Consider the following 25,416-nt stretch of genomic DNA (forward strand, 5'->3'; position numbering starts at 1 on the left):
GAATCTCAGTTGCCTCCGCTTCTGAGACCGTCAATCCCGCATCTGATCACGTGGCTTGTACCGTGAAGACGTAGCACGTGTGGAGGCTAAACGATATTCTCATCCACGCACAACTCCCCACACGCCTCACCGAGAGCGAGAACCACATTATAGCGACCAAGAGGAGGTTACCCCATGTGACTGTACCCTCCTTAGCAACCGGGCCAATTTAGTTGCTAAGGAGACCTGACTGGAGTCACTCAGCACGCCTTGGATTCAAAATCACGACTCCAGGTGTGATAGTCAGTGGCAATACTCGCTCGGCTACACAGGCTCATGGTTCTACTGCTGGTGAAGATGATGTGTAACGTGTATTGAACCTGGAATATTCCTTTAACCATTATTTTAATTGGAAAATCACTGGGTGCGCGTGTGTGAGAGAGGGAGAGAGTGTGTGTGAGAGAGAGAGAGTGCGCGCGCGTGTGAGTTTGAGAATATTAAAGTCAACATGAAATGGGATTTGCAACCCATTTTACTTTCGTACTGCATAAAAATACTGCAGTACTTGTTGTGGTGTGAATGAATGTTGTGTTTATCTTTTGCGTGCACATACACTATTTGGTCGGTCAGTTTTGGAAGGACGATGGTTTTCTCCATTGTATTCATAACCAGTTTCCACAGTTCCTTCAACTCTCTTGAGGACAGTCTTCTCACAGATCTTAGCAAACATCATTATAATAATTAATACTGACAAACAATATAATGTGAGCATAGCTGCAGTGTTGAGGGGCAAGTAACTACAATTAGAGACAATACTGATGTAAAAGTTGCTGTCATTGCAACTCCACTGGTGACACCAAATGCAACGATAAAAACAATGAACACTCGACTCCCAGTTAACCAGCTGATCATCACTCTTGAGTTCAGTTATTAAGAAATCCTCCAAAGTCTTCAAATCCTTCATAAACATCTGACTTTATTATGCTCTGCGTAATGTGTTAATATGTGCACAAATAACAACAGCTCATCGAGAATTGACGCTGACTGTCAATTTAGAAGAGTAAATATTAGAGCAAACTGGTCACGTGCTCTGCAGACCGGATGTTGTGCGCATGCGCTGACAGCATACTGACCGTGTGCTCGATTTGTATACTACATTATAAATTTTTGCTAAATTTCATATACATAAATGTAAGTACAATTTAAACCCCAACCTTAGATTTTGGCTCTTGAAAAGGAAATTCAAATATATATCAAGACTATTTTTCATTCACATGTGAGTCCTTTAATATATTTACATAATGTTTAGCCTACCCCACTTGCTGTATGTTTTTCTGTCTCTCTCTCTCTTTATATATATATATATATATATATATATATATATATATATATATATATATATATATATGTATGTATTATTGCAGTTCTGACTCTACATTGACTTTGTTTGAAGTTTAATTTAAAAATAAAAGAGCGCGCGATTTGTTTACTGATTCGGCGGGCGCGCGCCTCAATCCAAGATGGCTACAGGAGACAATAGCGGTCGGGTTCCGTGTTTAAATGTATCCGGACCTCTGGGTAACAGCCAACCGAGTAACAGTCCTTACGCAATAGCTGCGGCTCACGGAGGATCCGTCGTGGGCGTTGGAGGGTCTCAGGGCACTACCAGGCGCTCGAACCCTCAGCCGGGGCCTGCAGGCCTGGAAAGCCCCGGTGTTGCGTCGGGACCTCCGCCTAACCTGATGAACTCTCTTCCGCTGACGGGGCCGCTAGCTCCTGTCGCCTCGAATATGACAGGAAACCCGTCTAACGCAGCGATGACACCGGCGGTCGTCACGCACTCCGCTGCCGCCGTGCTTGTGTACCGGGAACCCGTTTATAACTGGCAAGCGACGAAAAGCACCGTGAAGGAGAGATTTGCGTTTCTGTTCAATAATGAAGTGCTGAGCGACGTTCACTTTCTAGTGGGTAAAGGAATGGGTGTTCAGCGGATACCTGCACACAGGTAATTACTAAATACACCAATTCAATGTGATAAAACAGTATGCCAGCAAACTGCTAGTTCACCCATAAATGAACATTCTGTCATCATTTACTCACCGTCATGTCGTTCCAATCCCGTATGACTTTCTACCGTGGAACACAGTTTAGCAGGAAGTGAATTCGGACTGGGGCTGTCAAGCACCATAAAAGTTGTCAATATGAATCATACTTATTTCCAAGTCTTAAGTCATATGATAGCTTTGTGTGAAAGAAATGGAAGATTATCCCTTAAAAAAGTTACTCGGAGGTCCTTGGAGGACAAAAATGTCCACGTCAAAAAACAGCCATAAACTATTATATATTAATATTATTTTCCACTTTTTTAACCAACATCAGTCCTGATCATAACTACCAAATATTCATTAATTTTCAGGATTTTAACCCTTTAAATTCCAGTTTGTTTATATAATGCCACTTGTTTTATACACACACACACATTTCTTTATACACACATACATAACACACTGTGACATCCATACTAACACACACACACACACACACACAATTTTATCTGCATAATTTATTCAATTGGCCTGCAGTGCTCTATAATACAGTGAATAGGGGAAAAGTATGTATTTGCTCCATAGGCTAAAAATGAGGAAAGTGGCGCCATCTGGTGGAAAATATTAAACTGTTAATGTTGACTCCAGGGCACCAGAATGAAAGCATAATATCATAGTTTTTATGTTTTAATGGCACTGGGATCAAATATTTTGAGGGGGGATCTCACTGTCACAATACAAAAAAAAATCTTAATGGTCCTAATAAAAGGTTTGGTTTTCTTTCTGAAAATGCTTGTTTTTTATTTTTGTGGTGAAGTCTGACCCGGACATGCTTTTGTTTTGCAGGTTTGTTCTGGCGGTTGGCAGTGCGGTGTTCGATGCCATGTTTAATGGAGGCATGGCCACCACATCTACAGAAATCGAGCTCCCTGATGTCGAAGCTGCTGCGTTCCTTTCCTTACTGAAGTATGATATTTGTCTCAGCATGTAGATGCATACATGTTCCTGCAAGCTTTTATGCATGTAGATGTTGACCGAGACCTTCTTTCCAGGTTCTTATACTCTGATGAAGTTCACATTGGACCAGAGACAGTGATGACCACTCTGTACACCGCAAAGAAATATGCCGTGCCGGCCCTGGAGGCCCATTGCGTCGAGTTTCTCAAGAAGAACCTGCGAGCGGATAACGCCTTCATGCTGCTCACACAGGTACACCTGATTCAGGACACCGCATATTTGCCCAAAATATGTAATGGATTCACGCCAGATTATAAGCAGGTTACTTGTGGATCTGAAAGAGGGGTTGTTTTCTTTTAAGGCTCGACTCTTCGACGAGCCGCAGTTGGCCAGTCTGTGTCTGGAGAACATTGACAAGAACACAGGAGACGCTCTGGCTGCGGAGGGATTCACAGATGTCGATCTGGGTACTAAATCACTGAGAGAAACCGTTATCACAGCTAAATATCTCCGCTCCTTTTGCAGTGACATTCAGACATATTTAAATGTGACTTAAAGGGACAGTTCGCCTACAACTGAAAAGTCTCTCATCATTTTCTCACCCTCATGCCAATAAAGAGTTTTAGAAGAATATCTCCGCTCTGTTGATCCATACAATGCAAGTGAATGGTGACCAGAACTTTGAAGCTCCAAAAAGAACATAAATGCAGCATAAAACTAAAAGTTGTTGATCTTATGGGGGGTTTTTGTGGTCTGTTCTGCATAACGCAGTGGGTTGTTTTAGCTTATCGCGGCCTTTAGGCCCGTTTCGCGGCCGACCCACCGGCCCGCTCGGTTCTCCCGATGGCCAGTCCGCCCCTGATCGTCCCCAAAGTGTGTCGGTCCACCTGGAAAATGCCCGGTATTCCAGATTACCAATCCAGCCCTGCTTTAGCCTATTTAAAGTTAATTTTCAATGTGAATAATATATTAAAAGATTCATGTTTCCCTAAAGTGTTTCTAACTCTTAGCAGGTTTTATTTTTCCTGCATATACATTTTTCCAGAATTCCATGTTTTACAGTTTAATTTAATTTCATTATTAAAATGGTGTCTAATAAAAAAGAAATTACTTTTCAACATACAATTGCATTTTTTAACAAACTTTTACTAATTACTAATTTAAATGCACTCTTGCTTGTGATATATTGCTTAATTGTTATTATTAGTACAATCATTATTCATTAATCATTATTTTTTATTATTATTATTATTATTACAATAATAATATTATTATTATTTCTACATATACAGTTATGATATATTTCTGTTGCAATTGCAAGCGTTTAGCTTTTATTATGAATCGTGCTTTTATTATGATGGAAGTTTAACCTCTCCGTAGTTCACTACATGTCCCAGTGTAATTATTAAACCGCAAATGCTGCACAAATTTAATAATATAATATATATATCAAAATAGCGCTTCACCGTGGATTAGTGCTCTGCTCTGTCATCTCATAAAATGCGAATTATTCTTTTAGTCTGTGGAGTTTCCAGCATACGAGCGAGAGGCTTCAGACATTCATTTAAAGCTCATGCAGCTCATACAGACTAAATCTGCGTACACACTGCCAGAGACTTTGTCGCTGCAGGTCGCCAGTGGCTGGCGGTGAAGTCGCTAGTGGGCGTTCCCACTACTGGTTGCCTAGTAACGTTTATAAATGACATTCACGGATGTCATTCCATTGCTCTTGACAGCAAATCGCTTTTCTTGGCGCTAAAAACAAACATTTTGGAGGGAAAAGACTAAATATAAATGGAATCAGTACATAAAATGCTTTATATCAAAGATGAATGAGAAACAAGGCATGCTGTTTGCCATAGCGGCTGTTTATCTGCGGCGCATACGCAAACGCCGGTCTGTCTGGGTCCACAAAATCATTAAATCTCGGAGTCAGCACGGCGAGTACCACCGGCTGGTGCAAGAGCTGCGGCTGGATATACCATATCCATATCATAGAGCACTGGAAAATTGCTAACAGCAAGAATTAGCCTTTCATCCATCTTTCCGTTACTGCAGGAGCTGAGAGAGAGAGAGAGAGAGAGAGAGAGAGAGGGAAAAGGATCACGTGAGCTCTACCGTCTTCTCTCCTATTGGCTGTCGCTTCTGTTAGTCGCTCTTCATTTGAATAAAGTTGAACTTGTCTCAACTTTGTCGCGTCGCTAGACACGCCCACATCTAGTCAACACTACTATCAGCATAACATTTTGAGTGAAAAATGTGTGCAAAGCCTGATGATCTGAATAAACACTATTAAAGTGTATCGAGACTCGCGCTGCGCATCACAAACGCACAGCCTAACCGTTACTGGTGTGCCAGTGATTACCCCTCCACATGCCAATGCTGGCATGCATGCCATAGGTTGCAGACCCCTGGGTTAGATCAATGTCTTTATGGGGTCTGTGTATCTCAGCGAGTATTGACTTTGACTATCACACCTGGAGTCACGAGTTTGAATCCAGGGCGTGCTGAGTGACTCCAGCCAGGTCTCCTTAGCAACCAAATTGGCCCGGTTGCTAGGGAGGGTGGAGTCACATGAGGTAACCTCCTCGTGTTCGCTATAATGTGGTTCTCGCTCTCTGTGTGGGGAGTTGTGCGTGGATGCCGCGGAGAATAGCGTGAAGCCTCCAGACACGCTACGTCGCCGTGGTAATGCGCAGAACAAGCCACATGATAAGATGCGCGGATTGACGGTCTCAGACGCGGAGGCAACTGAGGTTCATTGTCCGCCACCCGGATTGAGGCAAGTCACTACACCACCACGAGGACTTGGAGCGCATTGGGGATTGGGCGTTCCAGATTGGGGAAGTGAAGTGATATAATGGGTGTTTGTGAGAAGTAGTTAAATATTTAAGTCCTTTTTACTATAGATCTACACATTCACTTTCATATTCTTCTTGTGGTTTTGGGTGATTCGCATTCATGTGTGTTGCCACTTACTGGGCTGGAAGGAGAATTTCATATCATATCACTTCAGAAGACATGGATTAAACCACTGAAGTCTTATGGAGTACTTATATGTTGCCTTTTATGTGCTTTTTGGAGCTTCAAAGATCTGGCCACCATTCACAACTATTCTTCTAAAAATCTTCATTTGTGTTCTGCAGTAAATTATGAGAATTTTCATTTTTGGGTGTACTGTCCCTTTAAGTGTCCAAATACTTTTTGGGGCCACTGTAAGCTTGTCGTAACTCTTTTTGTGTGTTTGTCACAGACACACTGGTTGCAGTTTTGGAGAGGGACACTCTGGGCGTGCGAGAGGTACGTTTGTTCGGGTCAGCGGTCCGCTGGGCAGAGGCAGAGGCTCACCGTCAGCAGCTACAGCCCACACCAGAGAACAAGAGACGTGTGCTGGGCAAAGCCCTCGGTCTCATCCGCTTCCCCCTCATGACGATAGAGGAGTTTGCCGCAGGTCTGTATAAATGCTGCCATTTGTTGGAATTAATTAGATATTGCGGGTTATTTTCAGCAATGTTCAATGTGGTTGTTTACTGTAGTGCATTTGAGGCTTGCTGTCAGTGACCACAGGCAATGAACGTCTCCTCCCTCAGTATGAATAAGAGTGGAAATCTAACAGGCAGCACTGCAAATAAACATGTCAAATATCCAGCTATCACACTGTTTTGAGAGTATGTCCAACATTTAAACAGTACATGTATTAGCATGAAATTTGCTGCGTACCAAAAGCAGGGTTCCTGCAGTCGTGGAAAACCTGAAAATAGCAGTGAATGGGGGAGAGAGAGATTGATTGATTGATTGATTGATTGATTTGCAATGCCCACCGACCGTAATAAGGAAGATTCCTGAGAAATGCAAACTTGTAGTACCACCTGTGTACTCCAGGGGGCAGTAAGTGAAACTTCAGCTGTGTGAGCAACACGCAGTAAGTGAATATATATATATATATATATGTATATATATATATATATATATACAGTGAGGAAAATAAGTATTTGAACACCCTGCTATTTTGCAAGTTCTCCCACTTAGAAATCATGGAGGGGTCTGAAATTGTCATCGTAGGTGCATGTCCACTGTGAGAAACATAATCTAAAAAAAAAATCCAGAAATCACAATATATGATTTTTTAACTAATTTATTTGTATGATACAGCTGCAAATAAGTATTTGAACCCCTGTCTATCAGCTAGAATTCTGACCCTCAAAGACCTGTTAGTCTGCCTTTAAAATGTCCACCTCCACTCCATTTATTATCCTAAATTAGATGCACCTGTTTGAGGTCGTTAGCTGCATAAAGACACCTGTCCACCCCATACAATCAGTAAGAATCCAACTACTAACATGACCAAGACCAAAGAGCTGTCCAAAGACACTAGAGACAAAATTGTACACCTCCACAAGGCTGGAAAGGGATACGGGAAATTGCCAAGCAGCTTGGTGAAAAAAGGTCCACTGTTGGAGCAATCATTAGAAAATGGAAGAAGCTAAACATGACTGTCAATCTCCCTCGGACTGGGGCTCCATGCAAGATCTCACCTCGTGGGGTCTCAATGATCCTAAGAAAGGTGAGAAATCAGCCCAGAACTACACGGGAGGAGCTGGTCAATGACCTGAAAAGAGCTGGGACCACCGTTTCCAAGGTTACTGTTGGTAATACACTAAGACGTCATGGTTTGAAATCATGCATGGCACGGAAGGTTCCCCTGCTTAAACCAGCACATGTCAAGGCCCGTCTTAAGTTTGCCAATGACCATTTGGATGATCCAGAGGAGTCATGGGAGAAAGTCATGTGGTCAGATGAGACCAAAATAGAACTTTTTGGTCATAATTCCACTAACCGTGTTTGGAGGAAGAAGAATGATGAGTACCATCCCAAGAACACCATCCCTACTGTGAAGCATGGGGGTGGTAGCATCATGCTTTGGGGGTGTTTTTCTGCACATGGGACAGGGCTGACTGCACTGTATTAAGGAGAGGATGACCGGGGCCATGTATTGCGAGATTTTGGGGAACAACCTCCTTCCCTCAGTTAGAGCATTGAAGATGGGTCGAGGCTGGGTCTTCCAACATGACAATGACCCGAAGCACACAGCCAGGATAACCAAGGAGTGGCTCTGTAAGAAGCATATCAAGGTTCTGGCGTGGCCTAGCCAGTCTCCAGACCTAAACCCAATAGAGAATCTTTGGAGGGAGCTCAAACTCCGTGTTTCTCAGCGACAGCCCAGAAACCTGACTGATCTAGAGAAGATCTGTGTGGAGGAGTGGGCCAAAATCCCTCCTGCAGTGTGTGCAAACCTGGTGAAAAACTACAGGAAACGTTTGACCTCTGTAATTGCAAACAAAGGCTACTGTACCAAATATTAACATTGATTTTCTCAGGTGTTCAAATACTTATTTGTAGCTGTATCATACAAATAAATAGTTAAAAAATCATACATTGTGATTTCTGGATTTTTTTTTTAGATTATGTCTCTCACAGTGGACATGCACCTACGATGACAATTTCAGACCCCTCCATGATTTCTAAATGGGAGAACTTGCAAAATAGCAGGGTGTTCAAATACTTATTTTCCTCACTGTAGATATATAATTTTTTTATATTTAAAGATAACTATGTATAATTATATATTGATTTAAATATGTATAATCATTATATATTGAATTATTGTTATATGAGGGGCTTTCTCAGCAAATATTTGTATATGCGATTAATCGGGACACCATGTAATTCATTCGATTAAAAATTTTATTCGATTGACAGCCCTAATATTTATATATATATATATATACACACTCACCTAAAGGATTATTAGGAACACCTGTTCAATTTCTCATTAATGCAATTATCTAATCAACCAATCACATGGCAGTTGCTTCAATGCATTTAGGGGTGTGGTCCTGGTCAAGACAATCTCCTGAACTCCAAACTGAATGTCAGAATGGGAAAGAAAGGTGATTTAAGCAATTTTGAGCGTGGCATGGTTGTTAGTGCCAGACGGGCCGGTCTGAGTATTTCACAATCTGCTCAGTTACTGGGATTTTCACGCACAACCATTTCTAGGGTTTACAAAGAATGGTGTGAAAAGGAAAAACATCCAGTATGCGGCAGTCCTGTGGGCTGAAATTGCCTTGTTGATGCTAGAGGTCAGAGGAGAATGGGCCGACTGATTCAAGCTGATAGAAGAGCAACTTTGCCTGAAATAACCACTCGTTACAACCGAGGTATGCAGCAAAGCATTTGTGAAGCCACAACACGCACAACCTTGAGGCGGATGGGCTACAACAGCAGAAGACCCCACCGGGTACCACTCATCTCCACTACAAATAGGAAAAAGAGGCAACAATTTGCAAGAGCTCACCAAAATTGGACAGTTGAAGACTTGAAAAATGTTGCCTGGTCTGATGAGTCTCGATTTCTGTTGAGACATTCAGATGGTAGAGTCAGAATTTGGCGTAAACAGAATGAGAACATGGATCCATCATGCCTTGTTACCACTGTGCAGGCTGGTGGTGTAATGGTGTGGGGGATGTTTTCTTGGCACACTTTAGGCCCCTTAGTGCCAATTGGGCATCGTTTAAATGAGCATTGTTTCTGACCATGTCCATCCCTTTATGGCCACCATGTACCCATCCTCTGATGGCTACTTCCAGCAGGATAATGCACCATGTCACAAAGCTCGAATCACTTCAAATTGGTTTCTTGAACATGACAATGAGTTCACTGTACTAAAATGGCCCCCACAGTCACCAGATCTCAACCCAATAGAGCATCTTTGGGATGTGGTGGAACGGGAGCTTCGTGCCCTGGATGTGCATCCCACAAATCTCCATCAACTGCAAGATGCTATCCTATCAATATGGGCCAACATTTCTAAAGAATGCTTTCAGCACCTTGTTGAATCAATGCCACGTAGAATTAAGGCAGTTCTGAAGGCGAAAGGGGTCAAACACAGTATTAGTATGTGTTCCTCATAATCCTTTAGGTGAGTGTGTGTGTGTGTGTATGTATGTCAAAATCAAATCAAATCAAATCAAATCACTTTATTGTCACACTACCATGTACACAAGTGCAACAGTAGGTGAAATTCTTGTGTGCAGTTCCGAGCAACATAGCAGTCATGACAGTGACGAGACATATACCAATTACAATAAACAACATACTTACACAAAACAATTTACATATCAAATGTACACATACTTACACAAAACAATTTACAAATCAGATGTACACATACTTACACAACACAATAATTATATACAATGCAGAATATAGAACAGAATATACAATACAATACAATAAGTGGGAGTATATGAAATATATATGTGTATATATATATATATAGCAGTTGTATTGAGGAGAATATGTTGACAGTCCAGTGTGAGATTATAGATTAATAAAGTGCAGTGCTAATTATTGATCCTGATAGATCAAGAGTTCAACAGTCTGATTGCTTGGGGAAAAAGCTATCATGTAGTCGGCTGGTGCGGGTCCTGATGCTGCGATACACGCCTGCCTGATGGTAGCAGTGAGAACAGCCCATGACTTGGGTGACTGGAGTCTCTGATGATCCTCCGAGCTTTTTTCACACACCGCCTGGTGTATATGTCCTGGAGGGAGGAAGCTCACCTCCGATGATGTTCCTGGCAGTTCGCACCACCCTTTGCAGGGCTTTGCAGTTGTACGCGGTGCTATTGCCGTACCAGGCGGTGATGCAGCCAGTCAGGATGCTCTCTACAGTGCTGGTGTAGAACCGTGTGAGGATGTGGTGGTTCATTCCAAACTTCCTCAGCCGTCTCAGGAAGAAGAGAGCTGGTGAGCCTTCTTCACAACGGCCTCAGTGTGGACGGACCATGTGAGTTCCTCAGTAATGTGGACACCGAGGAACTTGAAGCTGCTGACTCTCTCCACCGGTGCTCCATTGATGGTGATGGGGCTGTGTTCTCCGTCTTTCTTCCTGAAGTCCACAACAAGCTCCTTGGTTTTACTGACGTTGAGGGAGAGGTTGTGCTCCTGACACCAGCGTGTCAGAGTGTGCACCTCCTCTCTGTAGGCTCTTTCATCATTGTCAGTGATCAGACCTACCACCGTCGTATCGTCAGCAAACTTAATGATGGCATTGGAGCTATGTGTTGCCACACAGTCATGTGTGTACAGGGAATACAGGAGTGGGCTGAGAACACAGCCCTGCGGGCTCCAGTGTTGAGGGTCAGTGATGAGGAGGTGTTGCTGCCCATTCTAACCACCTGACGTCTGCCTGACAGGAAATCCAGGATCCAGCTGCACAGCGAGCTGTTTAAGCCCAGAGCCCGGAGTTTCTCATCAAGCTTGGAGGGCACTATGGTGTTGAATGCTGAGCTGTAGTCTACAAACAGCATTCTCACATATGTGTTCCTTTTTCCAGGTGGGAGAGAGCAGTGTGTATTGTAGATGCAATGGCATCATCAGTGGAGCGGTTGTTGCGGTAGGCAAACTGCAATGGGTCCAAAGAGGGGGCAGAACAGAGCAGATGTGATCTCTGATTAACCTCTCGAAGCATTTGCTGATGATGGGGGTCAGAGCAACAGGACGCCAGTCATTTAAGCATGTGATTATAGCTTGCTTCGGTACAGGCACAATGGTTGATGTTTTGAAGCATGTGGGGACTACAGACAGGGAGAGGGACAGATTGAAAATGTCCGTAAAAACACCAGCCAGTTGATTCGCAAGACGCTCTGATGACGCGGCCCGAATGCCGTCTGGACCAGCGGCTTTACGGATGTTCACCCGTCGGAATGATCGGGTTACATCCACAACAGAGACGGAGAGTGAATCAACCTCTGTAGCGTCAGCAGCGAAGTGCTCTCTCCGCGAGGGCGGTGTTACTGTCCTCAAAACGAGCATAAAATGTATTAAGTTCGGTCCGGGAGAGATGCAGCGGTGTTCATGGCGGAGACTTTATTCCGCTTGTAGTCCGTGATTGTGTTAATTCCCTGCCACATACTTCTAGAGTCAGTGGTGTTGAACTGGCCTTCAAGCTTGTGCCTGTACTGGCGTTTAGCTGCACTGATAGTGTTACGGAGGGCATAACTGGCTTGTTTACGCTCCTCCGTGTTAGGAGAATTAAAGCGGAGGTCCGCGCAGTGAGTGCCAGCTGAACATCGCCAGTTAACCCATGGTTTCTGGTTGGGGTATATCCGTATAGTTTTGGTCGAACAACGTCCTCTACGCACTTCCTGATGAAACACGTTACGCTGTCAGCGTAAACCTCGATAGTCGTCATCAGAGGCGGACCGGAACATCTCCCAGTCCGCGTGATCAAAACAGTCTTGTAGCGCAGAGTCTGATTGGTCCGACCAGCACTGGATCGTTCTGAGGGTGGGTGCTTCCTGTTTCAGTTTCTGCCTGTAAGCGGGCAGAAGCAGAACGGAAGAATGGTCCGATTGCCAAATGGGGGCGGGGAGGGATTTGTAGCCTTCCGGAAGGGAGAGTAACAATGATCCAAAACCCGGTCCCTCGTGTGTTGAACTTTATGTGTTGGTGGTATTTTGGGGCGATTGCTTTGAAGTTGGCTTTGTTAAAGTCCCCGGCAACAATGAACGCAGCCTCAGGGTGCTGCGGTTTCCTGCTCACTTATACACCCATACAGTTCCCTGAGTGCCCGGTCTGTGTCGGCTTGCGGGGGATGTACACAGCTGTGATGATAACCGCTGTGAATTCCCTCGGCAGCCAGAATGGTCGACACAGAAGCATGAGATATTCCAGATCAGGAGAGCAAAAAGACTTGATGAAATGTACGTTCCTCTGATCACACCATGATTTGTTGATCATAAAACATACACCACCACCTCTGCTTTTACCAGAGAGGTCTTTCGCTCTGTCCGCTCGGTGCACGGAAAAGCCCGTGATTTCGATGGCCGAGTCTGGAATCTCCGTGAGACAGCCAGGTTTCTGTAAGGCACATAACGCAGCAGTCCCTCGTCTCTCGTTGGAAAGAGATCCGCTCTCAGCTCGCGAGAGTTTGTTGTCCAGAGACTGAACATTTGCCAGTAGTATACTGGGTAGCGGGGTCGATTTGCACGACGTCTTACTCTGATGAGAACGCCGGCTCGTTTTCCTCTTTTCCTTCTGCGTTTCAGCGGCCGAGCAGCACAGACAAAGGCTCCGCCCGGCGTGTTTGTAAACAGCGGGTCGGCATTAAGGAATTTGAAGTCCGGTTTTCGATGTGTGATTGTAGAACTAATGTCCAAAAGCGTTTGTCTGTCGTAAACAATAAGGCAGACAACATCCAAGACAAAAAACAAAGAACTGTAAACAAAACAAACAATAAACCGCAGTGTTGTAACGGAGCTCGCAACGCAGCAGCCATACTCGCGCCATCTTGAGTCCACTGTATGTATATGTATGTATGTATATATATATATATATATATATATATATATATATATATATATATATATATATATATATATATATATATATATACAGAGAGAGATATTTCAGCAAAAAAAATAAAAAAGCTGTATAATATAACATATATTAGGGCTGCAACTAACTATTATTTTGATAATCGATTAATCTAACGATTATTCAGCTTGTGTCCCGACTTAACAGGTTGTATTAAACGTGCTTACTAGCAATAAAGAGGACAAAATCCTCTTTTTAAAATACCTCTGAATTACATTCACTGAATTAAAGGGGGAAAAATACTATTTATTAAGTTTAAGTCAGTAAAGAAATTCACTTAAAAAAAACAAACTCTAGTTATAAAGTGTTTTTGTCTTGTTTTCCATTTAAACATTTCTAAAAATGCTTAAAACAAGATACATTTACTTGAGAAGCAACAAATAAGATATTTAGACTTGCTTTAAGAGAATGGATCTTAAATATTTGTGTATTATGTATTTACATTACATTTGCATTTATGCATTTGGGAGACGCTTTTATCCAAAGCGACTTACAGAGCCCTTATTACAGGGACAATCCCCCCGGAGCAACCTGGAGTTAAGTGCCTTACTCAAGGACACAATGGTGGTGGCTGTGGGGATCGAACCAGCAAACTTCTGATTACCAGTTATGTGCGTTAGCCCACTACGCCACCACCACTCCAGTGTAGTCGTTATACTTGGTTATACTTCTGACGTTGTTTCCTTAGTCCACAAGAGGGCGCAATAAATGCATAAACCATTCAGCAACATTATATTATTGCAAAGAACATTCCTGTCCTGGCTGATAAAAAAAAAAAAAAAAAAGAGCGCTTCATTTTCAACTAATGTGCATAAAATAAATAAATAAAAAGTTTAGTCGGTGCATATTTTCAACTGTTAAGTCAAAAGTAAAATGAGGGGTGAAACGGTTCAATAGACGGTTCACATGATGTTACAATGATGCACTGATTCCTACTCCAGACTCAAGCTTCATAATAATAGCGAAATATCACATTGTTTTTAATTCAGTACAGTTGTATGTACAGTAGCAATATTCACAGACAGCAGAGGTATCCGGCTAAACTCGGGGGTGAAGCGGCTCAGACTATGAGCACAGATCAGGGGCTGTTCAATCAGACGAAACACAACAGAATGGAACCGAACGTGAGGATCTCGAGACGCACATTTCCAAGTTCAACATCTATCCTAACAAAGCATTTAAAAAAACCATAATCCAAGAAACGCTAATGCGAGAGTGAGACGCAACGGCCAAAGACCTCCACCAACTGTAAGGGGCTGTTCACACCCAAAGCTTTTACAACCTTCCATTTGTTTTTCTATGTAAACGCACGATAGAGGAACGTCTTTATTCCCCCTTTGTTTTGGTGTATTCAGAGTCCCGTGCAGTAGCGCTGTGTTTAGTTGATGTGTCTAATTAAAAAGAGCTTTAAAAGCGTATTGAGACTCCTGCTTCCTGTTAAACTGTATTGAAAAGAACGTGATCGATCTGAAGTCATCGTATTACAGTGAGGATGAAACGATTGAATTGAAATCGGATGCGTTTCTGAGTTGTTGATACGTTTCTCTCGGCTGCATGAAGATTTTAATTTGCTATCTTGCATCACTAACTTTAAATATGCTACTTAGCTGGCTAATGAATGCATAAACGAACGCCCCATTGAGAGCGTGAACCACTAATCGCAAGCACAAGGAAGTTACCCCATGTGACTCTACCCTCCCTAGCAACCGGGCCGATTTGGTTGCTAAGGAGACCTGGCTGGAGTCACTCAGCACGCCCTGGATTCAAACTCACGACTCCAGTGTGATAGTCAGCGTCAATACTCGCTGAGATACCCAGACCCCCCACAAACATGACATTTAAACATTTGGTGAGTATTTTTCTCACATTGTTCTAACCGCTTGGCGTCCTCTCCGCCTTGTCGGCAAACATACTGCTGTTCTCTGCTCATGCAGCATCCATCCATCTTCAACCGCTTATCCGAAGTCGGGTAGCGGGGGCAGCTGCTCCAGCAGGGGGCCCCAAACTTCCCTATCCCGAGCCACATTAACCAGCTCTGACTGGGGGACCCCGAGGCGTTCCCAGGCCAGTATGGAGATGTAATCTCTCCACCTAATCCTGGGTCTTCCCCGAGGCCTCCTCCCAGCTGGACGTGCCTGAAACACCTCCCTAGGGAGGCGGCCAGGGGGCATCCTTACCAGATGCCCAAACCACCTCAACTGACTCCTTTCGACGCAAAGGAGCAGCGGCTCTACTCCGAGCTCCTCACGGATGACTGAGCTCCTCACCCTATCTCTAAGGGAGAAGCCCGCCACCCTTCTGAGGAAACCCATTTCGGCCTAGTTCTTTCGGTCATGACCCAGCCTTCATGACCATAGGTGAGGGTAGGAACAAAAATTGACCGGTAGATTGAGAGCTTTGCCTTCCGGCTCTCTTATCGTGACAACGCTGCGATAGAGCGAGTGCAATACCGCCCCCGCTGCCCCGATTCTTCGGCCAACCTCCCGCTCCATTGTCCCCTCACTCGTGAACAAGACCCCGAGGTACTTGAACTCCTTCACTTGGGGCAATACCTCCTTCCCTACCTGGAGTACGCACTCCATCGGTTTCCTGCTATGAACCATGGCCATCTAGTCAACAATTGAATGACTTTATAATGATATGGCGTGTACTGTATACACACCTTTTCGTTGATGTTTTAAATCCGCATCTGAAGTGTTGCGCTCCATGCTAAGTGTCACGTGTCAAAACAGTGATTTCGCCACTAGAGGCCGCTCTCATACTGTATAACAACAGCGGACCCTTCCAGTCGCTCCAGCACCGGACGTAACAGGGAAAAACTATTGCTGTGTGTGTTTGATGATAACCATAAGATATGCTGTAAATCGCTATCGTGATTTGGGAGAGATTTGATTTTATGCACATGTGCTCTGTGTTTCACTCAGGTCCTGCCCAGTCGGCCATTCTGACAGACAGAGAGGTTGTGAGTCTGTTCCTGCACTTTACTGTAAACCCTAAACCACGCGTGGAGTTTATCGACCGGCCGCGCTGCTGTCTGCGGGGTAAAGAATGCAATATCACACGCTTCGGACAGGTGGAGAGCCGCTGGGGCTACAGCGGAACTAGCGACCGCATTCGGTGAGAGAGATGCTTATAATGGATGTACAATATATATATTCTGGTCATTGGCTGATATTAGTGATTTATTATTAAATGGTAAATATATACAGCGCCTTTTTAACCTTATCGGTATTCAAAGCACTTTTGACTCATTCACCCATTCACACACACATTCATACACCAATGGTGGTAGAGCTGCTATGTAAGGCGCTAGCCTGACATTGGGAGCAAGTTGGGGTTCAGTGTCTTGCCCAAGGACACTTCGGCATGTGGAGTCATGTGGGCCGGGAATCGAACCACCAATCCTGTGATTAGTGGCCGACCTGCTCTACCACCTGAGCCACAGCCGCTCCATATTGGTATCACTCCATATTAGGAGTGTAACGGTTCTCGTTACCGTTCGTTTCGCCACCCACGGTAAGCATTGGCACCGCGGTTCACCTCACGTTTAATGACACGTCTGGAGCACAAGGTTTGGTATAGAAATCAAAGTGTCAAACAGAGGTATTTGCTAAGAGGCCATTTTTAATTTTGTAAAGAGGCCCATGTTCAGCCCACTGTAAGATTGTCCTCAATGGAAACACTAGAGCTGAAGGATAGCACTATTTATGTTTGTATATATTAATTATTTATCTTATTTAATAATCACTTTTACATTTAAATTTTATTACATTTATATTTCACAAGAATAATTTTTGTTGGGTTTTATAATGAAGATTTCTTTGTTTCACTGGCACAAAATCGGGATTAAATAACTTAAATAAATAAAAAACGGTATCGGCCAAATTGTTATTTTAACATCAGTATCGGCCAAGATTTTTTTTTTTATTAAATTATTATTTTTAGACTTAATAGTTCTGATTTTTAAAATGCTCATTTTATTCATTATTGGCCCAAAAAAATCAATTTATAACCACTAATTATGTGTTTATCTGTATCAAATTCAATATTGGCCCACGTCATTTACAGTCTTGATAAATTCTGTAACTAAATGGTTTTAGCATCACAGATCTTTATTGTAATGATGTCGTGTCATTTTTCAGGAGTATTAATGTTCAGTCTGTTTTCGCAGGTTCTCTGTAAATCGCAGGATATTTATCGTGGGTTTTGGACTGTATGGATCCATTCACGGACCTACAGACTATCAAGTAAACTTACAGGTACATCTGCTGAACTGAACGTGCAGCGTTATGGTGCGTTCACATACAACGCGAAGTGAGCGCTTCGTCAATGCAAAGATGCGAACGACGCGACTCGAACACGCAAAATCGCTTCATTCGCGTGTTGAAATTTTTCAACTCCAGCGAGAAATTCGCTTGACGCGTTGTCTCGAAAGCCTGTCAGCATTGAGATTGTCCAGATGTCACTAACGTACTGATGTAGTAGCAGAAGAAATCTGGAAAAATGGATGAATTGTTGTAGCGGTGTGTGAGCACCCCTTATACATGTACAGAGACCGGGCAAAAAAAGACATCGCTTGGAGGAAATTGAGCGAGGAAGTTAAGTTCAGAAAATATGCGCGTTTACTTAATTCCAGCTATTGGTTGAACTTTACTATGAAAGTCGTAGAAGCCAGCAAACAGGGAACATACCCCGGACGTTGCGAACATCCACTTAGGTCAGCATTTGGTCCACTTTGTAACCAAATCCGAGGACGTCCACATTTGGTCCGCTTTGTAATGTTCGCTGGCTGACAAATTTGGTCCGCTTTGTAACATTCGCTGGCGGACGTTCCGAGGACGTCCGCATTTGGTCCGCTTTGTAACGTTCGCTGGCGGACGTTCCGAGGACGTCCGCATTTGGTCCGCTTTGTAACGTTCGCTGGCGGACGTTCCGAGGACGTCTGCATTTGGTCCGCTTTGTAACGTTCGCTGGCGGACGTTCCGAGAACGTCCGCATTTGGTCCGCTTTGTAACGGTCGCTGGCGGGCGTTCCGAGGACGTCCACATTTGGTCCGCTTTGTAACGTTCGCTGGCGGGCGTTCCGAGGACGTCCAAATTTGGTCTGCTTTGTAACGGTCGCTGGCGGGCGTTCCGAGGACGTCCACGTTTGGTCCGCTTTGTAACGGTCGCTGGCGGGCGTTCCGAGGACGTCCACATTTGGTCCGCTTTGTAACGTTCGCTGGCTGGCATTCCGAGGACGTCCACATTTGGTCCGTTTGTAACGTTCGCTGGCTGACAAATTTGATCCACTTTGTAACGTTCGCTGGCGGACGTTCCGAGGACGTCCACATTTGGTCCGCTTTGTAACGTTCGCTGGCGGGCACTCCGAGGACGTCCACATTTGGTCCGCTTTGTAACGGTCGCTGGCGGGCGTTCCGAGGACGTCCACATTTGGTCCGCTTTGTAACGGTCGCTGGCTGACAAATTTGATCCACTTTGTAACGTTCGCTGGCGGGCATTCCGAGGACGTCCACGTTTGGTCTGCTTTGTAACGGTCGCTGGCGGACGTTCCGAGGACGTCCACATTTGGTCCGCTTTGTAACGGTCGCTGGCGGGCATTCCGAGGACGTCCACATTTGGTCCGCTTTGTAACGTCGCTGGCGGGCGTTCCGAGGACGTCCAAATGTGGTCCGCTTTGTAACGGTCGCTGGCTGACAAATTTGATCCGCTTTGTAACGTTCGCTGGCGGGCATTCCGAGGACGTCCACATTTGGTCCGCTTTGTAACGGTCGCTGGCGGGCGTTCCGAGGACGTCCACATTTGGTCCGCTTTGTAACGGTCGCTGGCTGACAAATTTGATCCACTTTGTAACGGTCGCTGGCGGGCGTTCCGAGGACGTCCACGTTTGGTCCGCTTTGTAACGGTCGCTGGCGGGCGTTCCGAGGATGTCCACATTTGGTCCGCTTTGTAACGTTCGCTGGCGGGCATTCCGAGGACGTCCACATTTGGTCCGTTTGTAACGTTCGCTGGCTGACAAATTTGATCCACTTTGTAACGTTCGCTGGCGGACGTTCCGAGGACGTCCACATTTGGTCCGCTTTGTAACGTTCGCTGGCGGGCATTCCGAGGACGTCCACATTTGGTCCGCTTTGTAACGGTCGCTGGCGGGCGTTCCGAGGACGTCCACATTTGGTCCGCTTTGTAACGTTCGCTGGCGGGCATTCCGAGGAAGTCCACATTTGGTCCGTTTGTAACGTTCGCTGGCTAACAAATTTGATCCACTTTGTAACGTTCGCTGGCGGGCATTCCGAGGACGTCCACATTTGGTCCGTTTGTAACGTTCGCTGGCTGACAAATTTGATCCACTTTGTAACGTTCGCTGGCGGGCGTTCCGAGGACGTCCACATTTGGTCCGCTTTGTAACGTTCGCTGGCGGGCGTTCCGAGGACGTCCAAATTTGGTCCGCTTTGTAACGGTCGCTGGCGGGCGTTCCGAGGACGTCCAAATTTGGTCCGCTTTGTAACGGTCGCTGGCGGGCGTTCCGAGGACGTCCACGTTTGGTCCGCTTTGTAACGGTCGCTGGCGGGCGTTCCGAGGACGTCCACATTTGGTCCGCTTTGTAACGTTCGCTGGCGGGCATTCCGAGGACGTCCACATTTGGTCCGTTTGTAACGTTCGCTGGCTGACAAATTTGATCCACTTTGTAACGTTCGCTGGCGGACGTTCCGAGGACGTCCAAATTTGGTCCGCTTTGTAACGTTCGATGGCGGACGTTCCGAGGACGTCCAAATGTGGTCCGCTTTGTAACGTTCGATGGCGGACGTTCCGAGGACGTCCAAATTTGGTCCGCTTTGTAACGCTCGATGGCGGACGTTCCGAGGACGTCCGCTTTGTAACGTTCGCTGGCGGGCATTCCGAGGACGTCCACATTTGGTCCGTTTGTAACGTTTGCTGGCTGACAAATTTGATCCACTTTGTAACGTTCGCTGGCGGACGTTCCGAGGACGTCCACATTTGGTCCGTTTGTAACGTTTGCTGGCTGACAAATTTGATCCACTTTGTAACGTTCGATGGCGGACGTTCCGAGGACGTCCGCTTTGTAACGTTCGATGGCGGACGTTCCGAGGACGTCCAAATGTGGTCCGCTTTGTAACGTTCGATGGCGGACGTTCCGAGGACGTCCAAATTTGGTCCGCTTTGTAATGTTCGATGGCGGACGTTCCGAGGACGTCCGCTTTGTAACGTTTGATGGCGGACGTTCCGAGGACGTCCAAATTTGGTCCGCTTTGTAACGTTCGATGGCGGACGTTCCGAGGACGTCCGCTTTGTAACGTTCGCTGGCGGACGTTCCGAGGACGTCCGCATTTGGTCAGAGGACATCCACATTTGGTCCGCTTTGTAACGTTCGCTGGCGGGCGTTCCGAGGACGTCCACATTTGGTCCGTTTTGTAACGTTCGCTGGCGGGCGTTCCGAGGACGTCCACATTTGATCCGCTTTGTAACATTCGCTGGCTGACAAATTTGATCCACTTTGTAACGTTCGCTGGCGGACGTTCCGAGGACGTCCGCTTTGTAACCAAATCCGAGGACGTCCACATTTGGTCCACTTTGTAACGTTCGCTGGCGGACGTTCCGAGGACGTCTGCATTTGGTCCGCTTTGTAACGTTCGATGGCGGACTTCCGAGGAGGTCTACATTTGGTCCGCTTTGTAACGTTCGATGGCGGACGTTCCGAGGACGTCCGCATTTGGTCCGCTTTGTAACGGTCGCTGGCGGGCGTTCCGAGGACGTCCGCATTTGGTCCGCTTTGTAACGTTCGCTGGCGGGCGTTCCGAGGACGTCCGCATTTGGTCCGCTTTGTAACGTTCGCTGGCGCGCGTTCCCAGGACGTCCGCATTTGGTCCGCTTTGTAACGTTCGCTGGCGGCCGTTCCGAGGACGTCTGCATTTGGTCCGCTTTGTAATGTTCGTTGGCGGACGTTCCGAGGACGTCCACATTTGGTCCGTTTGTAACGGTCGCTGGCTGACAAATTTGATCCACTTTGTAACGTTCGCTTGCGGACGTTCCGAGGACGTCCAAATTTGGTCCGCTTTGTAACGTTCGCTTGCGGACGTTCCGAAGACGTCCGCTTTTAACGTTCGATGGCGGACGTTCCGAGGACGTCCAAATGTGGTCCGCTTTGTAACGTTTGATGGCGGACGTTCCGAGGACGTCCGCATTTGGTCCGCTTTGTAACGTTCGCTGGCGGGAGTTCCGAGGACGTCCGCATTTAGTCCGCTTTGTAACGTTCGCTGGCGCGCGTTCCGAGGACGTCCGCATTTGGTCCGCTTTGTAACGTTCGCTGGCGGGCGTTCCGAGGACGTCCGCATTTGGTCCGCTTTGTAATGTTCGCTGGCGGGCCTTCCGAGGACGTCCACATTTGGTCCGCTTTGTAACGTTCGCTGGCGGACGTTCAGAGGACATTCTGAACGTTCGCTACAAGTCCTAAACGTCCTGAATGGACGTCCTGTGAACATCCCCTAAACATCCTGTGAATGGCCCCTTGAACGTCTGGAGTACGGCAAGAGCACCCTACACACGGACATTCGTAGAGGCCATTTATTGGACGTTCTGAGGAAATTTTTGGTTAGCTTGGAAGCCCCTCCTCCTGTCCTTTTCCGGAAGAGTAGGGGGAATACTCGCGGGTTAGCGAGTTTAAACGCAATTATAATCCAGCGGTCAAACTTGCGAGGCGATCATTTTCTTTGTGTTATATGTGAACGCACCATTAGCGATGAAACGTATTTATAAAGCTGCACAGACTTCATTTTTGTCAAATGTGCACCTTTAATAATAGAATAGCATCATAATTCATGTTGTCTATGCTGAATCTCTTTTATTCAGATCATTCACACAGACAGCAACACAGTGTTGGGTCAGAATGACACGGGCTTCAGCTGTGACGGGTCAGCCAACACGTTCAGAGTCATGTTTAAAGAGCCAGTGGAGGTTCTGCCTAATGTCAATTACACCGCCTGCGCTACATTAAAGGTAAAGCCAAAATCACATCGAGTGTTTTGTCAGGAGCAGTCTACAGCCTTGTCTCTGCATCTGTCAGTGTAGTTAATGCTTCTCTCTCATCTCGCAGGGTCCAGATTCACACTACGGCACTAAAGGCATGAGGAAGGTGACGCACGAGTTATCCGGATCCGGAACCAAAACCTGCTTCACGTTCTGCTACGCCGCAGGCAACAACAATGGCACATCTGTTGAAGACGGACAAATCCCAGAAATCATCTTCTACACGTAGTCATCGGGGCAACTCGAGGCTCACACGGACTGTTTCCAGTGGCACAATATCAGAGGACTGAAAAGAAATGGACATTTGAGCCACTCATTATCATTATGGGATGGACGGTTTATCTTCAGGGGTTTTTGTGCATTTAATAAGTGACAGTAGAGGCTTTTTGAGTGCCCATATTTACACATTACAACTATTATTTTGGGGTGAAATTCGCCTATAATCTCCATTAAGGACAACACCTTTCTATGGATATGCAACTCTACGGTTTCCATTTATGAGAGTACAGATTGTGAGGAATTATTTGGAAGCCATTCAAGAGATTTGGGAATGCCGTGATCTTTTACTTTCCCGTTTGTGCCAAGATTACCCGTTTCTATAGAATGACTCCTTAAAGGAATATTCCGGGTTCAGCTCAATCGACCACATTTGTGGCATAATGTTGATTACCACAAAAATATATTTCGACTCATCCGCCCATTTCTTTATATAAAGCATAAATGAGTGTTCCAGTGAGACACTTCCAATGCAAGTCAATGGGGTTTAATCTGTAAACATTAAAATACTGTTTCACAAGTATAGACACAAGACATAAACAATATGTGTGTGAACATGATTTTACTGAGATATATAATCACTTACTGACCACATCTGTGTGAAGTTATAGACAATTTTACAACTTGTTGCCATGGAGATGTAGCGCTTAATCCCTAAAACAAACTTTACAGGTCAAAGAATACACAAGTTTAACAGATGAATTAATGTAAGTGCTTTTATAAAATTAGAATATTCATATTTCTGCCTTTAAATCCCCTACAAGTATGCCCCATTGACGTCCATTGTAAGTGGTCTCAACCTCCATTTTTGCTTTTTTTAAAGAGTCGAAATTACATTTTTAGGTAATCGATGTTATGCCAGAAATATTGTCCATTGAGCAACTTGTGTTGAACCTGGAATGTATTCCTTTAAACTTAGTGAAACTAGAGGATTAAAAATAAATCCATTCAGTGAAGCCACATTATTTATTATTTAGGATGAATCTCACCTGTAGACTGTTTGGCACAAACACTCCTGCAGAGTGATTTTTTCATTGTTGATGGGTCTGTAAATATTGCACCAGTTTCAATTTATTTGACAGGAGAGATCATAGAATCATATTTTTTAAATAGGAGTATGTTTGAACAATTCCATTTAGGGTAGTCAGGGACGGATTACATTGACATGTGATGTCTGTATCTAAAAGGTGATTGGCTGTTTTACCTTTAAGGCGGGATTTTTCTACATCCGTTGAACGTTCCAATTTCAATTAAATTCAAATTCTGTTAATTTTAACAGAAGCGGCCCGTCTCAACTAAATAACCTCTTAAGTTGTTCCGTGAACTTTTGCGTTTTCCGATTGGACGTTTATTTAATTTAAAATCAGCATGTTCTGGTAAAACGCTAAATCTTGTTTTAATGCAGCGGTTGATTGACAGGTCTACTCACCAGAATGGCGCTTGGGGAGTCAATGAAGCCTATCCGCTGTCATGCATATGCCATTATAATGGATGCAACGCCCCTTAATGCACATAAAATTTAAACAAGTATGACAGATAAAACGAGACCATGACGGAAAATGTACAACTCAGTCCGTCAAAGTGACGGATACATATATTTTCTAGCGCAACCTGCACTGTAGTAGAGATTATTTAGCTGAGACGGGCCAATCCTATTTAAATTATTTGGAGAAATTGGAGAGCCCAACAGTGACCGACCACTTTTTCAGCCGCCTGTGTTCCGGAAGGCAAAAAAGTATTTGAAAATCGGACATAAAGAAAAAGATACAAGGATGTATACTTCCTGTTTCATGAGTGCACGGACTACAATCCCATGATGCATTGTGAATGATGTCATTAATTATAAACGACGGGAAAATATAAAACCATTTTTAGATTGTTAATCAGAAATAAATAACTCTTACGTTTATTGCAAAATATTCTGATATATACATAGTTTAAGGGTGAAGGAAGACTCGATTACGTCATTCATAGTGCGACATGAAAGCGCGGTCGCGCACGGCCACGTTTCACTGAATGCGGATCTCTGATTGGTCAATCTTCTTGAACGCACCATGGGTAATATAGTTGTTTACCAAGGACTCCGTTATCAAACACGATTTTTAAACACCACGCTTCATGCTTATAGTGTCTTTATTCTCAAACCACACCTCTTTTAAGAGGACCATTTGATCATACACATATTACAGAAACTGAGATTATGCAGACTGATTTACAACCTCGGAGCTCACAATAGGTCCCCCTTTAAACGTTTATAATTTATCGCTGAGAATCAATACGTCTATGGGATAAATGCATGGCATTTCATTTTAGGGTGAACCGTCCTTTTAAGTGTAGTATATGTGCCAATTAGATTTCTTTAAAGGGACCAAAAAAAAAAAAGTAACAAATGCCAACATTAAACCACCATTTCTGTGAACTTAAGTTTCACAAAGTTTCATGACCCTTGAAAATTCACCTAATGGTCCAAAACAGGAAAACCTTAAACATTCAGTAAACTCCAGACAACAGGCTGAAGGTCTGTGCCAAGCTTTGTGGATGCAACAAATGTTTCAAGATTAAATTACTTCAAAAATGTAATTTCAGGTTCAATACAAGTTCAGCATCTGTGGCTTATCACAAACACATTTCAAGTTGTCCCTTTCCTGAATGGGTTGAATGTCAATTGAAGTTAT

At 44.7% G+C, this 25,416-nt stretch overlaps 1 protein-coding gene across 4 annotated transcripts; it reads left to right on the forward strand.

Annotated features, from left to right (window-relative positions):
- Positions 1 to 1,088: 1,088 nt before the first annotated feature.
- On the forward strand, positions 1,089 to 25,357 carry LOC127645780 (BTB/POZ domain-containing protein 2). Of its 4 annotated transcripts, XR_007970802.1 has the most exons (10): positions 1,494 to 1,984; positions 2,871 to 2,990; positions 3,077 to 3,233; positions 3,343 to 3,448; positions 6,235 to 6,432; positions 16,349 to 16,541; positions 17,596 to 17,683; positions 22,289 to 22,435; positions 22,533 to 23,978; positions 24,024 to 25,357. XR_007970802.1 is itself a non-coding variant. In XM_052129456.1 (9 exons), coding segments are annotated over exons 1-9 (1,173 nt in total). In that variant the 5' UTR covers positions 1,089 to 1,168; the 3' UTR covers positions 22,695 to 25,357. The 4 variants fall into 4 exon arrangements, 3 of the variants coding, with proteins under 3 accessions (XP_051985416.1, XP_051985415.1, XP_051985413.1); XM_052129456.1 differs by lacking the exon at positions 1,494 to 1,984 and adding an exon at positions 1,089 to 1,170 and having other exon boundaries at positions 22,533 to 25,357; XM_052129455.1 differs by lacking the exon at positions 1,494 to 1,984 and adding an exon at positions 1,099 to 1,255 and having other exon boundaries at positions 22,533 to 25,357.
- The last annotated feature ends 59 nt before the right edge of the window (positions 25,358 to 25,416 follow it).

The sequence above is a fragment of the Xyrauchen texanus genome, chromosome 6 (genome assembly GCF_025860055.1).
Source record: "Xyrauchen texanus isolate HMW12.3.18 chromosome 6, RBS_HiC_50CHRs, whole genome shotgun sequence".
NCBI classification, from domain to species: domain Eukaryota; kingdom Metazoa; phylum Chordata; class Actinopteri; order Cypriniformes; family Catostomidae; genus Xyrauchen; species Xyrauchen texanus.

What these genes read in the sequence shown, in the direction of transcription:
- LOC127645780 (XM_052129453.1), top strand. Translation starts at nt 1,500, where the DNA reads ATGGCTACAGGAGACAATAGCGGTCGGGTTCCGTGTTTAAATGTATCC. An exon ending in GGAACTAGCGACCGCATTCG is followed by an intron (nt 16,542 to 17,595) that starts GTGAGAGAGATG and finishes CTGTTTTCGCAG; the next exon opens with GTTCTCTGTAAATCGCAGGA. An exon ending in ACTATCAAGTAAACTTACAG is followed by an intron (nt 17,684 to 22,288) that starts GTACATCTGCTG and finishes TCTTTTATTCAG; the next exon opens with ATCATTCACACAGACAGCAA.